The sequence below is a fragment of the Mus pahari genome, chromosome 1 (genome assembly GCF_900095145.1).
Source record: "Mus pahari chromosome 1, PAHARI_EIJ_v1.1, whole genome shotgun sequence".
NCBI classification, from domain to species: Eukaryota; Metazoa; Chordata; class Mammalia; order Rodentia; family Muridae; genus Mus; species Mus pahari.
In genome coordinates, this window is record NC_034590.1 from 118,263,624 (window position 1) to 118,277,419 (window position 13,796).

At 51.7% G+C, this 13,796-nt stretch overlaps 2 protein-coding genes across 4 annotated transcripts in view; one reads left to right on the plus strand and one right to left on the minus strand.

Annotated features, from left to right (window-relative positions):
* The first annotated feature begins 6 nt into the window (after positions 1–6).
* On the plus strand, positions 7–2,967 carry Trpt1 (tRNA phosphotransferase 1). Of its 3 annotated transcripts, none has more exons than XM_021191034.1 (7): positions 7–379; positions 545–626; positions 1,864–2,033; positions 2,123–2,297; positions 2,441–2,497; positions 2,579–2,689; positions 2,813–2,967. In XM_021191034.1, the coding sequence occupies exons 1-7, from the start codon at positions 320–322 to the stop codon at positions 2,905–2,907; spliced, it is 750 nt and encodes a 249-aa protein (XP_021046693.1). In that variant the 5' UTR covers positions 7–319; the 3' UTR covers positions 2,908–2,967. The 3 variants fall into 3 exon arrangements, with proteins under 3 accessions (XP_021046693.1, XP_029401234.1, XP_029401231.1); XM_029545374.1 differs by having other exon boundaries at positions 79–379; positions 2,579–2,723; positions 2,813–2,884; XM_029545371.1 differs by having other exon boundaries at positions 79–379; positions 2,579–2,948.
* The window catches only part of Fermt3 (fermitin family member 3), an 18,380-nt gene continuing 7,482 nt past the window's right edge, over positions 2,899–13,796 (minus strand). Inside the window, exons 7-15 of the mRNA XM_021191014.1 lie at positions 7,530–7,637; positions 7,228–7,362; positions 7,086–7,135; positions 6,878–7,002; positions 6,624–6,730; positions 6,287–6,526; positions 5,849–5,973; positions 3,558–3,699; positions 2,899–3,439 (exon numbers count right to left, since the gene is read on the minus strand). Coding sequence (XP_021046673.1) covers positions 3,260–3,439; positions 3,558–3,699; positions 5,849–5,973; positions 6,287–6,526; positions 6,624–6,730; positions 6,878–7,002; positions 7,086–7,135; positions 7,228–7,362; positions 7,530–7,637 — 1,212 coding nt within the window. The 3' untranslated portion in view covers positions 2,899–3,259. The remainder of the gene's footprint in view (positions 3,440–3,557; positions 3,700–5,848; positions 5,974–6,286; positions 6,527–6,623; positions 6,731–6,877; positions 7,003–7,085; positions 7,136–7,227; positions 7,363–7,529; positions 7,638–13,796) is intronic.

A 13,796-nucleotide genomic window follows, 5' to 3' on the forward strand; every position in this document is an offset into this window, starting at 1 on the left:
CTTTCGTGGCTTCCCATTGGCCAGTCCGTGTTCGGGCCGGGATCCCGCCCTCCGCAGTTGAGTTCTATGCCGGCCGGCCTTCCTGTCAACGCGCACGCCAGCCCCGTGCCCCGGGCAGCCGTGCTGCGATCTGATTTCAGGGCCCGGGGTCTGTTCCGGATCCCTCGGGCCTCGAGGCTGCCAGTGTGACCTTGAGCAAATCTCGCCCGCTGGGCCTTAAGTTCCCTTGCGTGAACTAGGGTGGGATGAGCAGTAAGGTTCTTATCCTGAGCTTTCCGGGCGGAGAACCCACCCTCCCTGCTCCCTACAGGTCTTGATCATGAACGCCCCTAGAGGAAGGAGGCAGGAAGGTAGAAGGACTCATAGACCCCGGGAACAGGTGCGTACCTTTCCAGCCTTACCCACAACGAGAGGACATAGGAGAGACCCTCTTAGCTTCTTGGTGGGGTAGACTGCAGCACCGTGGGAGCTGTTCTGGCCTGCCTTAGCAGTAGGACATTCTGGGCTGGCTACTGAAACCCAGGCCATCACTGGACTCTTTCAGGACCGAAATGTGCAGCTGTCTAAGGCCCTGTCCTATGCCCTTCGCCACGGAGCCTTGAAGCTGGGACTTCCCATGCGAGCTGGTAAGTAACCATGCTGGGGGCTGGGAGGAATGGTGGGAACCCAGAGAGCAACTGGAACCTCTGTCTCCTCGACTTAACATTGCCCCAAGAGGAATGCAAAATAGACACACCCTCCAAATGTACAGGAAAAACAAGGCCCAGAACTTCTTTCATACCCCCTGGAAGAGGAGCCCCTGTCTAGGCTGGACCTCATGATGTCTCTTTCGACCAACTGGCCCCTTAACACTTCCCAAGGATGGACAGAGGGGCCTACTGAACAACTGATGTTTACTGACTGTCCGCTCTGGGCCAGATACTGAGTGCTTGCCTTATTACGCTCCCTGAAGCAGGCACACTGTTCTGTTTTCTTTTTGTAGTGTTTTTTATTTTTTATGTGCATGAGTGTTTTGCCTGCACCACATGCATACTTGGTTCTTGTAGAGGCCAGATGAGAGCATTGCATCCTGTAGAACGGGAATTACAGGTGGGTGGGAGCTGCCGTGTGAGTGCTGGGATCCAGCCCCGGGTCCTTACAAAGAACAGCCAGTGCTCTTAATTGTGGCACCATCTAGAAAGCCCCATTCTTTGGGGGGGGGCACAAGATGTCATGTAGGCTAAGCTAGCCTCATCTTTTTTTGTTTGTTTGTTTTTTGTTTTTTGTTTTTTCGAGACAGGGTTTCTCTGTGTAGCCTTGGCTGTCCTGGAACTCACTTTGTAGACCAGGCTGGCCTCAAAAGCTAGCCTCATCTTGAACTCTTGATTCTTTTGCTTGCCCCTCTCAAGTGCTAGGCTTATAGGCACCTACCAATATGCCCACCATGAAGCGGGCACCTTCCCATGTAAGTTAAATAAAGAGAGACCCGGGCAGAAATGCATCTCCTTAGTACAGCTCTCTCCTAGCTGGTGCAAAGGCCCGGCTTCCTGGCTTCCTTCCATTCCCAGCACAGGGAAAAAAACAAAACAAGGGCTGGGGGGTGGGGGGTGGCTCACACCTTTTATCCCAACTGTCATGAGGCAGGCCGATCTCTGAGTTTCAGGGCAGCCTGGTCTACAGAGCAAGTTCCAAGACAGCCAGGGCTACACTGAGAAACCCTGTCTAGTGGTGGGGGAGGAAAAAAAAACAAACATCTAGAGACCCCAGAAGGAAAGCCTTCCTGAAAGTCACAGGGAGCAAGCAACTGGTGATCTCCCAGGCCGAGCCTGGTTCCAGCTGCCTGGGCTCCGCCTCCTGAGCGTACCCCCACCTGGCTACCTGCAGATGGCTTCGTGCCCCTGCAAGCCCTCCTGCAGCTGCCCCAGTTCCACCGCTTCTCCATTGAGGATGTGCAGCTCGTGGTGGCTACCAACGAAAAGCAGCGGTTTACCCTGCAGCCAGGCGAGCCAAGCACTGGGCCCCTCATCAGGGCCAATCAGGGCCACTCCCTACAAGTGGGTGCCGAGGGGCGGGTGGGGAGGCGGGTGGGACTCCAGTTCATGAAAGACGTCTCACTGCTGCCCACACCCACACTCACCTGCAGGTCCCTGAGTTGGAACTGACGCCCCTGGAGACACCACAAGCCCTGCCCTTGACACTCGTCCATGGTACATTCTGGAAGCACTGGCCATCTATTTTACTGAAGGGCTTGTCACGCCAAGGAAGGACGCACATCCACTTGGCCTCAGGATTGCCTGGGGACCCTGGTGTCATCAGCGGTCAGTGTCACCATCACCTATTCTCTCCTCCCAGGTCCCCCACCAAGGGTCACAGCTTCTTTTATGAGCGGCCACCACATAGCCTTACATGGGGCAGTATCTCCCCACCCCACCAGAGGTCCCCATTCTAGTTGTCCCTGCAGGCATTCGTCCAAATTGTGAGGTGGCAGTGTTGATCGATGGACCCCTAGCCCTCACAGGTAGGTGTGGGCCCTGCAGGGGCTGGCTCTCCCGGGTCTGTCATGGAAGGGCACAGTCACATGGTCAATCTCTGTGAGCAGACGGAATCCCTTTCTTCTGCTCTGCCAATGGTGTGATCCTGACTCCAGGGAATGCCGAAGGCTTCCTGCTTCCCAAGTACTTCAAGGAGGCCCTGCAGCTGCGACCTACCCGTGAGAACCAAACCACCACCCACCCTGGCCTGAAGTCTGTGCCCTTCTGCCCTCAAGCTCTTTGGAAGCTCCCCACCTTAGGCAAAGGTTCCTTTCTCTTAGCAACTTTTGTCTCCACCTCAGGAAAACCTCTCTCCTTGGCTGGTGAGAAAGAGACAGAGACTCAGAGTGGCTCCAAGCTCAGCTCCAGAGGAGGAGGAAGAAAGATCCAACAATAAAATATTTATTTATTAAAATAACTGAAACAGACGCAAAAAGAAAGTCCAGCTTCAAACCAGGACTTCTTGTTCCTCATCCATGTCTGGCATTCATCGTGTGCTTAGGGACTACATATAGGTCAGGGGTGTGAGTTTCTGCCAACAGGGCAAGAGGAGGGGCTCTGTGTGGCTCAGGGCCCATCATCCCTAGGTTGGTTGGTGGTAGTACCTACCCCAGGATGGCCCTGGCCTGCCTGGTGACAACAAGTGAGGGTGCCCAGCAGGGTCCACCCCAGGAGTGATGGAGCAGTGAGTTCGGGTGGGTGTGGCCTTGGGAGGTCCCTGGAGGTGGTGAGTGGAGCAGGGGCTGCCCTCAGAAGGCCTCGTGGCCTCCTGTAAGCTGCAGGAACAGATCCTCATCCAGCTCCTCCCCTCGGGCCCGCTCTCGGGTAGACAGGAAGATGTAGCCCCCGATGTACTCGTGCACGATGCGGCAGCTAGCGGACACACAGCTGAAGGCCACATTGATGTGTTCATCGAATTCGATGGCCACCTGCAGGTGGGTTGTCACAGGTCCAGCGGGCTGGGGCAACAAGCAGCAGCCTCTGCCCTGCCCTGGTTGGGTCTGAGCTAGCTACCTGTCCCTGTCCCTGACCTCCCTTGGGGCCTACCTGCCGTATATCCCAGTTGACATTCCATTGCCGCATGTTGCTGAAGCGCCAGGTCTTGACCACATCACCCACGGCCAGATCGATCCGGATGAGTCGGTTGTTGGCAATGCCCAGGATCTCATCTTTCCTGCTGCCCTTGAACCTGGTTTCCAGGGAGAGAGATGTGAGTGAGAGCTATACTGTATATGGCCCCAGAACACACCCCATGTGTTTATTGCTGCAGGGACCTCAAGGTGGGGCACAGCCTCACCTGCCTGCCCCAGGGCTGCAGCTCTGCAGCTGCTCAGCCCGAGGCAGCCATCCATCCAGCCATTCAGTGTCTCTTAGCCTTAAGGTCTTACTTTGAAAAAAATGGGATTGTCCCTGGGCTTATGCTAACCAGGTATGGTACTGAAGGTCTATCATCCCAGCGAAGGGGCTGAGGCAGGAGTTCCCGTCAGACTTCCATACATGGTGAAAGAAACTCTGTCTCAGAAGCAGGCAGGGCTGGGACAGTGCCTAAGCCAATAGAGCACCTGCCTTGCACACAGAGAGATCCACAAGTGCTTGTGATCCCTGGGGCGTGTTGTCTGGCCCGCCCACCCTCCCTGTGAATTCCAGGCCAATATGAGACCTTGTCTCAAAAACAAGGCAGAAAGGCTGGGAGAGACTGCTCAGTGGGTAAAGCCCTTGCCACGCATGTGTGAAAACACAGAGCCCTTGCAACTCTAATGCATCTGTAGTGTGCCTCCACGATAGATGAGAGGCAGGGACTGGAGAGTCCAGGGCCAGCTAGCCTGGTGGACAGTAAGAACTCTTATCTCAAACAAGAGGTAAAGATTGGCCTAAGGGCCACAGCATGTATGTGGGTACACACAGATTTAAAATAACATTAAGAAAAAAAAGGGGGGAATGCTGGAGAGATGGCTCAACAATTAAGAACACTGGGTGTTCTTGCAGAGGCCCCAGGTTCAGTTCCCAGCACCCACATGGCGGCTCACAATCACCTGTAACTCCAGCTCCAGGGGGCTCCAATGCCTTCTGGCCTCCAAGGGCCCCATGGACCATGTGGTGCACAGACATACACATATGCATACACTCATACACAAATAAATATGAATAAAGAAAAAAATAGGACCAGCAAGAAGACTCAGCCACCTTCAAGCCTAATGACCTGAGTTTATCCCCAGGGCCCACGTGGCAGAAGGAGGCAGAAGGAGGGAACCAGGTTCCTGTAAGTTGTCTCTGACCTCCACACGTGCACACACAAATACATGGACTGTGTAAAATAGAGGAGCCAGAGAGATGGCTCAGCTGTTAAGAACACTTGCAGAAGACCCAGGTTTGGGTCCCAGCACCCATGTGGTGCCTCACAATTCCAGTTCCAGGGAGACTGGTGCCTCTTCTGGCCCCTGTGGGCACCATAAGCAGGACGGACATACATACGTAGGCAGGAAAACATTCATACACTAAAAACTAAACCTTTTTTTGTTTGTTTTCCAAAACAATTTCTCTGTGTAGTCACAGCTGTCCTGGAACTCACTCTGTAGACCAGGCTGGCCTCATACTCAGAGATCCACCTGCCTCTGCCTCCCAAGGTCTGGGATTTAAGGCATGTGCTGGCAGAACTAAATCTTTAAAAATGTACAAAAGAGGGCTGGAGAGATGACTCAGCTGTTAAAAGCACTGACTGCTCTTCCTTCAGAGGTCCTGAGTTCAATTCCTAGCACATGGTGGCTTACAACCATCTGTAATGGGATATGACGCCCTCATCTGGTGTGTCTGAAGACAGCTACAGTGTACTCATATAAAATAAATAAATAAATCCTTTTTAAAAAATGTAAAAAGGGAAAACAAGTTGGGCAGCCCCTGAGGTTACCCTCAAATACACAAGTTCACCCAAGGTGTGGGGCATCAGAATAGCATTTGGCAACATTAAGCAAATAGTGCGTGTCTCCAAGTGATGATTGCTGATGTATATGTCATCATCAACCAGGTCATCCATCGCTCTGCAGACAGGTGCTCCCTATAACACCTTCCCACAGGAGCCATTCTGTAGGACAGCTGGCCAAGGCCCAGAGACGGAAAGATCCAGAACAGAGCTAGGATAAGCCTTGAGTCTTCTGCTTGCCTGGCATGGGTTTCTATTTATGACAGTGCACGCTGGAGAATACACAGAACCCCCAGGGAGAGGTACCCACAGAACAGGGAAGGGAGACATTGGGTTGTGTGCCCGGGGCCCACTTGGTGTATGAGCACCACGTCTGGCAGCGAGTGAGGGCAGAGAGTGCTTGGCCGGATTGGAGTCCTACCTCACTATCACATAGGAGATGCCAAAGTCAGGCAACGATTGCCAGGCCTGGATGAAGCGCAGCTGGGCCTCGGTCAGTGAGAGTTGGGCCACATTCTGGTGAGCTTCCAGGATCCTTGGGGTGAGCTGTAGGGTCATATTAGTAAGGAATTGACAAAGTCCCTGAGATTCCCCCCACCTGTCTGCCCTGCTGACTGAAGGCACAGTACACTGGTCCTGAACAAGAGAAAGCGACCATTGTGGTGCCTCCAAAGTGCAGATGTGACTGAATCAGGTCCTACAATGGCCCCAGGACCCTTCCAGAGAGGGGTCTGGGACATGGCAGGATTAGGAAGGAGTGGCTACAAGGATTCCCTAAGGAAGAGTATGCTGTTGGAGGTCCAGGGGTCAAGGGTGGATAGGAAAATGTGGTGGTTCCCATCTCCACTTCCTCGGGTACCTGCTTGGCCTTGAACTTTCGCTGGAATCGAGGAGCCACGAGGCCGTAGGGGTTAAGGCCCTCAGCAGAGGCTTCAGGACCCTGAGGTTTGTTCCCTGAGCCTCCATTGCTACCGCCTGCCCTCTGCAGGCTGAGGAAGGCCAGAATGGCCTGCACCTCGCTGGCATAGCTGCTGTCCGCCATGGTGCGGCCCTTGGAGGCCAGTCGGCAGGCAGCCATCCACTGTGCGTACTGCTGTTCCTGGAGCAAGGACGGAGAGGTGGTAAGCGCTGAGTGCCATTTTAGTCCTACCCCCTGCCTCCTCACTCCTGTTCCCCCCTTGGTCCAGCCTGCTCACATCCTGGCACCTCAGGTAGATCTCACTCATGCCTTCTGGTGAGGGTACCAGGAGTTTGATGCAGAACTTCTGGCCAGAGACATTGACATCAGGGACCACCTCACAGCCTGCAAGAAAAAGGAGGCAGCTCTGTAAGAGGCTCCTGTCTGAAAGCCTGACTCACCACCTACAGCTTCCTCGGGGCAGATAGTACCCAGCCGGGGGACCCTAAGGAGGAAGCAGGCTGAGAGCAGTCGATACCCGAATTCCCTTACCCTTGAGGTTGAGCTGCTGGATAGGGTCCCCCGGTGCTTCATCTTGGCTCTTATAGTAGGACAGTGTGGTGTCCTTGAATACCACCCAGTGCTGGCGGTAGCCCTTCAGGGTCAACTTCCGGGGCCTGAGGAGAGCCGGAAGCTTGTGAGCCATGGCCTCCCTGCCTTCCCCCTCCTGCACTCCCTCCAGGCAGGCCCTACACTTTACCGGAAGATCCGGAGATGGTCCTTGAGCTCTGGGATGGTGGTGAGGTTATCCTGGGGGGGGGGGGGAGATAGGTCAGAGGAAGCCTTGATCCCCTTCCTGGCCCTGACTCCACCCCTAGTCCCAGGCTCAAGGCCCTCCTCACCAGCATATCTGAGGGTGCTGACCCCTCCAGCTTCACTTCCAGGTTGTTCAGGGCTGCATCCAGGTCATCCAGTCCCAGGTCCCCAGAGGCCAGCTCACCCACGTCCCCACTCAGGGTCAGTTTGTTGATGTGGTACTAGGAACACACAGTTAGTTAGAGCTGAGTCTAAGGCCCATCTGTCCCACAGAGCACCTATGAAGTACCCTGGGGAGGAGAGAAAGCAGAAGGACTTCTTTGGAAATAGACCCACTTCCGGGAGGCCTTCTGACCCTGTACCCCCATCAGCCCCTGGCCCCAGGAACCTGCAGGGCAGCAAACACCATCATCTCTTCTTCGGTGCAGTCGATCTCCTCTGTCAGTAAGTCCCAGCGGGCCTGCTCATACAGCTGGGTCAGCCGCACCGGGTCTGTCTGGAGCAGCAGGAGAAGGGGAGGCTCAGCTAGTCAGATGGCTCCTGTCCTGGATGGCCATGCTCCGCCACGTGGGCAGCAGACCCCATCTCTACCCTGCTGACCTGCCTGCAGCCTAGGCAGCGCAGCTCTCTATGAACTTCTGCTCTACCGTGCCAGAAGCTACAGGTCAGCCTCCTGTGAGGACAGGCAAGGGAGGAGGGGGACCACCCCTGAATGAAGTGCTCTCAGAGTAGAAGGAAGACAGTTTCCCCTGGGGAAGCTCACACAGGTCACAGGAAAGCACTCCAACATCTCCTCTAGGAACTGACTTGTGGGGCAGAGTCCTGCAGGATGACAATGGGCCACCAAAGGGAAGAAGAAGTGAAAGGACTCTAAAATCAAGGAGCAGGGACACTCTGAGGCCCACCAGGCCTGAGAGCAAGGGCATCAAACAGGCAATAAGAAGGAACCCCTCCCCCAGGGTATCACCCAACTGTGCCACATCAAATCACTGCAGGTCTAGGCAAATCACTCTCCCTCTGTGGCAGGACAAGACATCTCAGGGAACAGGATCTACAAGCAGGCAACAGATGACAGCCCCACCTTCCCGGTTCAGTTCTTGGGGGACCCGAATGAAAAAGGAGGGAGCAAAAGGAGGGAGGCTACAATCAGGATGTAAGGTGAATGAATAAATAAGTTAATGAAAGAAAAAGAATAATTAACAACACACACACACACACACACACACACACACAGAGAGAGAGAGAGAGAGAGAGAGAGAGAGAGAGAGAGAGAGAGAGAGAGAGAGAGAGAAACAGGCAAAGAGAAGAGAGGCATCCTTGAATGCGCAAAGTCCTTGGTTCAGTTCCCAGTGTTGCATGAAACTGAGCCTAGCGTGCTTGGCCAGGATCCAGTACTTCGGAAGGGAAAGCAGGGGGATCAATATCTGCAACTGAGGTCAGCTTGGGCCACCTAGGACCATTACACACACAAACACAATGGCAGAGCAGAATGGTTTCTCAAACCATAAGAGAATTAAAAGGCAAGTGGGGTGTGGTGGCGCATGCGCTTAATCCCAGCCCTTGGGAGGCAGAGGCAGGCAGAGAGCTCTGTGAGTTTGAGTCCAGCCTGGTCTAGTGAGTGGGTTCCAAGACAGTTACTCAGAGAAACCTTGTCAAAATGCAAGGGAATTTAAGGCAACATATGGAGTGGAGAAGTAAATTCAGGAGCATGTTCTCTCTCTGACAAATAATGCAAAGTGCATAGAGCGTATCCACAAATTAGTAAGGAAGACTGTACAGACACTGGCAAGAGTATCAGCAGAAATGGCTAAAAGAGAGCCGGACTCCATTAGTCACTGGGAAGTGTGAATCAAGGTCACAGGAGAAGTCAGACCTGCTGGTTCTCCGGCTGGGTGTTAAGGGCAGAAAACTAGAAATGAATGCAAGAGAATTCTCTGCAACAGCAAAAATGTTTTAAAACTGGATGTGATGGTGGTTGTGCACCATGCACAATAATGACCAAAGCCAGCCAGGCAGTGGTGCACGCCTTTAATCCCAGCACTTGGGAGGCAGAGGCAAGCGGGTTTCTCAGCTCGAGGCCAGTCTGGTCTACAAAGTGAGTTCCAGAACAGCCAGGGATATACAGAAAAACCCTGTTTTTAAAAAAATAAAAAATACCAAAGCCAAACTGTTCAAGATTGGTGGAGCTGGTGGCATGCAAATTACACAGCAATGGATGCTGTGGGACAGCATGGTGGCTGCACTGGAAAAGAAACCAACTGCCAAGTGCTGCTGAGCCTGGGGCCACCACAACTGGCTTTTGTTATTAATGGAAGAGGTCCTACTTCAGCCCAGTCTGTGTGCTGCGTCCCAACCACACACTGATGATTCTAGTGGGAAAGGATTGGAACTAGTGGGGTATGGTGACTTATCCCTGTAATCCCATAATTTGGGAGGTTGAGGCAGGAGGATTATCACAAATTCCAGACCAGCCTGAGTGACATAGTGAATCCTAGAATAGCCTGGAGTACAGAAGGAGACCATGTTGTTGTTGTTGTTGTTGTCGTCGTCGTTGTTGTTGGTTGTTGTTGTTGCTGCTGCTGCTGCGCTTGTTTTTGAGACAGGGTCTCACTATGTAGCCCTGGCTGTCCTGGAACTCACCATTTAGACCAGGATGGCTTTAAAACTCACAGAGATCCACCTGCTTCTGCTTCTCAAGTGCTGGAAGTAAAGGCCTGCACCACAGTGTGGTACTGCACCCCTTTAATGCCAGTATTCAAACTCAGGAAGCAGAGGCAGGAGGATTTCTGTGGATTCAGTTAGCTGGGGGCTGGGGAAATGGCTCAGCGGGTAAGAGCACTGGCTGTTCTTCTGAAGGACCTGAGTTCAAATCTTAGCAACCACATGGTGGCTCACAACCATCTGTAATGAGATCTGACGACCTCTTCAGGATTGTCTGAAGTCAGCTACAATGTACTTATGTATAATAATAATAATAAATAAATCTTTGAGCCAGAACAAGCAGGGACTGAGTGAGCGGGGCCAACCAAAGTGAGCAGAGGTCCTAAAAATTCAATTTCCAACACCCACATTGAAGGCTCACAACCATCTGTACAGCTACAGTTACTTAAATAAATAAATAAATAAATAAATAAATAAATAAATAAATAAATAAATCTTTCAAAGTTAGCCTGGTCTAAATAGCATGTTACAAACTATCAAGGAATACACAGTGAGTCTCTCCTTTTACTCTCGATTTCTCTCTCTCTCTCTCTCTCTCTCTCTCTCACACACACACACACACACACACACACACACACACACAACAGAGAGAGGGAAGGAGGGAGGAAGGTGGGAGGGAGGGAAGGAGGGAGAGAGGGGAAGAAAAATGTACACTGGGTAGGAAGTTACTAGTTACCTAAAGATGGCTTGAAGTACAGGAGACAGTAGTAGCTAAGCAAAGGAGCTCTTCTCTTCCTAGACCAGGACCTGGAGCTGTTAGCCTAGCCTTCTTGGAGCTTCCTCAGTCCCACCTCCACAGATATTGGAAAAATAGTTTGACCCCACTAAGCTATAGATAGATCTATGTATGCATGTATATCATGCTAATACTAACCATCAGTATTATGATTGCTAGTTAGCTTCAGCCTCCCATACTGCTGGGCTTCCACCACCAGGCCTGGTTTTGTCCACCTGCTCTGAGAGCCGGACTGGGCTGGGTACTGGGAGGAAGACCTGGGTTAGGATCTCCTGTGCAAAACCCAGCAGCAGTCACAGGACGAGGAATGTCCAGGGAGCCCTTTGCAGCCTCTCTTGTGTATAGGTAGAGCTCAGAGGGGGAGGAACCCAGCCCGGCACGCCCTGGTTCAACCCACGACACCGCATATGTCGCCTATCTGCTCCAAAGAACTTTGACCATGAAAGGAAATAGGAACACAGCGATTGTGGGTTCTGCTAAGAACACTGTTTACATGTTACTATTTGTAGACATAGCCATGTTGCTTTCACCAAACACTATAAACACCACTAGATTAGTAAGACTCAGAAATGTGTGTGCTGTGTGACAACCAGTAGCTGTGTGCAAAACTGCGAGGTCACAAAATACGTGCACACAGAAATCCCAGCTATCCAACAGACTGAGGCAGAGGGATGGCTTTGGCCTAAGTTCAAGACTATCATAGGTAACAAGTGAGATGCCACTGATAGCAGGAGAGAAGGAAGGAAGGAGGAAGGCAGAGAAAAAGATAGGGAGAGAGAACTTCATTATACAGAAGGTACGTTATAGGCTTGAATTTAGCAGAATGGCAGAGAACTTGCCTAGCACATACAGGCTCTGGGCTCCAGCTCCAGCACACACACAACAGTAAATGTGGCCCACGCCTGCCAGGTATAGCACTTAGGAGGCTAAAGCAGAAGGAACGCTTCTAGTCTGGGGCCAACCTGGACTATAAGTGAGTTCCAGGACAGCAGGCTCTGTAGCTAGAAGACAAAATAAGGGGCTGGAGAAATGGCCCAATGGTTAAGAGCACTGGCTGCTCTTCTAAAGAACCCAGGTTCAATTCCCAGCACCCACATGAGAGCTCACAACTGTCTGTAACTCCAGTTCCAGGGGACCCGACACCCTCATACATATGTACATACAGGCAAAACAGCAACACACAAGAAATAGAAAGGGGCTGGAGAGATGGCTCGGTGGTAAGAGCACTGTCTGCTGTTCTTTGTAAGTTCAATTCCCAGCAACTACGTGGTGGCTCACAGCCATCTGTAATGGAATCCGACACCCTCTTCTGCTGTGTCTGAAGACAGCTACAGTGTACTCACATAAAAGAAATCAGTCTTTTAAATAAGTAGATAAGTAAGAAAGAAAGCAAATACTGAGGTAACACCCTGCATTGTTCAAATCCACCTTTCCTAGAGAATAGGAGCCCAGGGTAGGAGGAGTGAGGCGGAGATTGCCTTTGCTGCTGTGCTGAGGACGTGCGTGCGGAGACCGCACAAAGCTGCCTGCTGTCTCAGAGACCAGGCAAGGGTGGTGGAGAAGCAGGGGTGTCCTAGTCACTGGGAGGCAGTGGTAGACTGGGCTGGACACCAGCAGAGGCTCAGGAGGAGCAGAAGGGGCAGTGAGAGCAGGCAGAGCCCACAGGAGGTGGGAGAAACCAAAGCCTCAGAGCACACAGGCGAGACCGGTGCCGCCCCAGCCAGACCCTACTGAGTAGTAGCAAACTTTGGAGGGGTCAGAGTGGTTTCTCAGGACCTTCACCCCAACCCCAAACAAGGACTTTTGTACTTGATCTATCTGCCGCTGTGGATCAACCTAGGGTCTTACACAGGCTAGGTAGCTCTTCTACCTCTGGGCTCCATGCCCAGTCCTGTAAACACGATTGTACAATACTGTGGTGGTCCGTGTTATCTAACTGACTATACTAGAGCACCCAGGGGATGGGACTCTGGGCATGTGTGTAGAAATTACTTTATGTTAGTTGATATGGGAAGATCCCCCCACTGTGGGGGCAGAGCACCACTCGCTGGGCAGGAGATCCTGGACTGTGTAAAGTGGAGCTTAGAACTGAGCCCCAGGGGCATCCTGTCGTTGCTCTTCTTCCTAGCTGTGGGTGTGATGTGACCCATTGCTTCAATCTCCTACCCTGACTCCCCTGGATTGATGGATGGTACTCTGAGCTGTGAGCTAGAATAAAACCCTCCCTTTTTTTGAGTTGCTTTTTTCAGAGTATTTTATTCAGCATCAGGGAATAAAAGCAAGACAAATAATTAAGAAACTATTTTACAAATAGCCATAAACTCAGCATTTAGAAGGCAGAGGCAGTAGGATTGTCCCTGAGAGGCAAAGTGACACTTTTAAATAAATAATATGGGCTTGGGAAGTGGCTCAAGGGGTTGAAACAGTACCCACACAAGCCTGATGCCCAGGTTTGCTATCCAGAACCCATGTGGGAAAGCTACATATGGTGACCCAATCTGTAGGCAGATGGGAGATAGAAACGGCCTGGAAGCTTGAGGGCCAGCAATTCTGGAGTAGCCAGTATAGCAACAGAAACAACCAGAGACCCAGCTTCAGCAAGGTAGGAGGTTAGAACTGACTTCCAGGGTGGCCCTCGAACCTCCACATGCTCATCTCAGGCTGTGCGCGCGCATATACACACACACACACACACACACACACACACACACACACACGCTCACACAAAAGTAATTTTAAAATAAGTACATAATAGATAATTTCTAATATATTATTCCTTTCTAAAGAAGGCAGAAACATCAAAAGCTGGAGAGGAGGAACTATTTCTGATTCCTTGGTTATGATTTCTTAGAACAATCTTAAGTCGCACGGGGCTAGAGAGAGAGCTCTGCAGTAAGAGCCCTGGCTGCTCTTCACAGTTGCTGGATTCAGTTCCCAGCACCCACATGGCAGCTTACAACTGTCCGGAACTCCAGTTCTAGAAAATCCAATGCTCTTCTCTGAACTTCATGTGCACCAGGCACACACTTCACACACACACACATACACACACACACACACACACACACACACACACTAACACACACACAGGCAAAAAAAATGATAATGGGATCTGATGCCATCTTCTGGTGTGTCTGAAGACAGCAACAATGTACTTATATACACAAAATAAATAAACAAATCTTAAAAAAAACACAC

Bases quoted from the DNA above. Each gene is read 5' to 3' on its own strand.
- Trpt1 (XM_029545371.1), top strand. From the start codon at position 320: ATGAACGCCCCTAGAGGAAGGAGGCAGGAAGGTAGAAGGACTCATAGA. The intron at 2,034-2,122 runs GTGGGTGCCGAG...ACTCACCTGCAG, and splicing joins ATCAGGGCCACTCCCTACAA to GTCCCTGAGTTGGAACTGAC. The intron at 2,498-2,578 runs GTAGGTGTGGGC...CTCTGTGAGCAG, and splicing joins TGGACCCCTAGCCCTCACAG to ACGGAATCCCTTTCTTCTGC.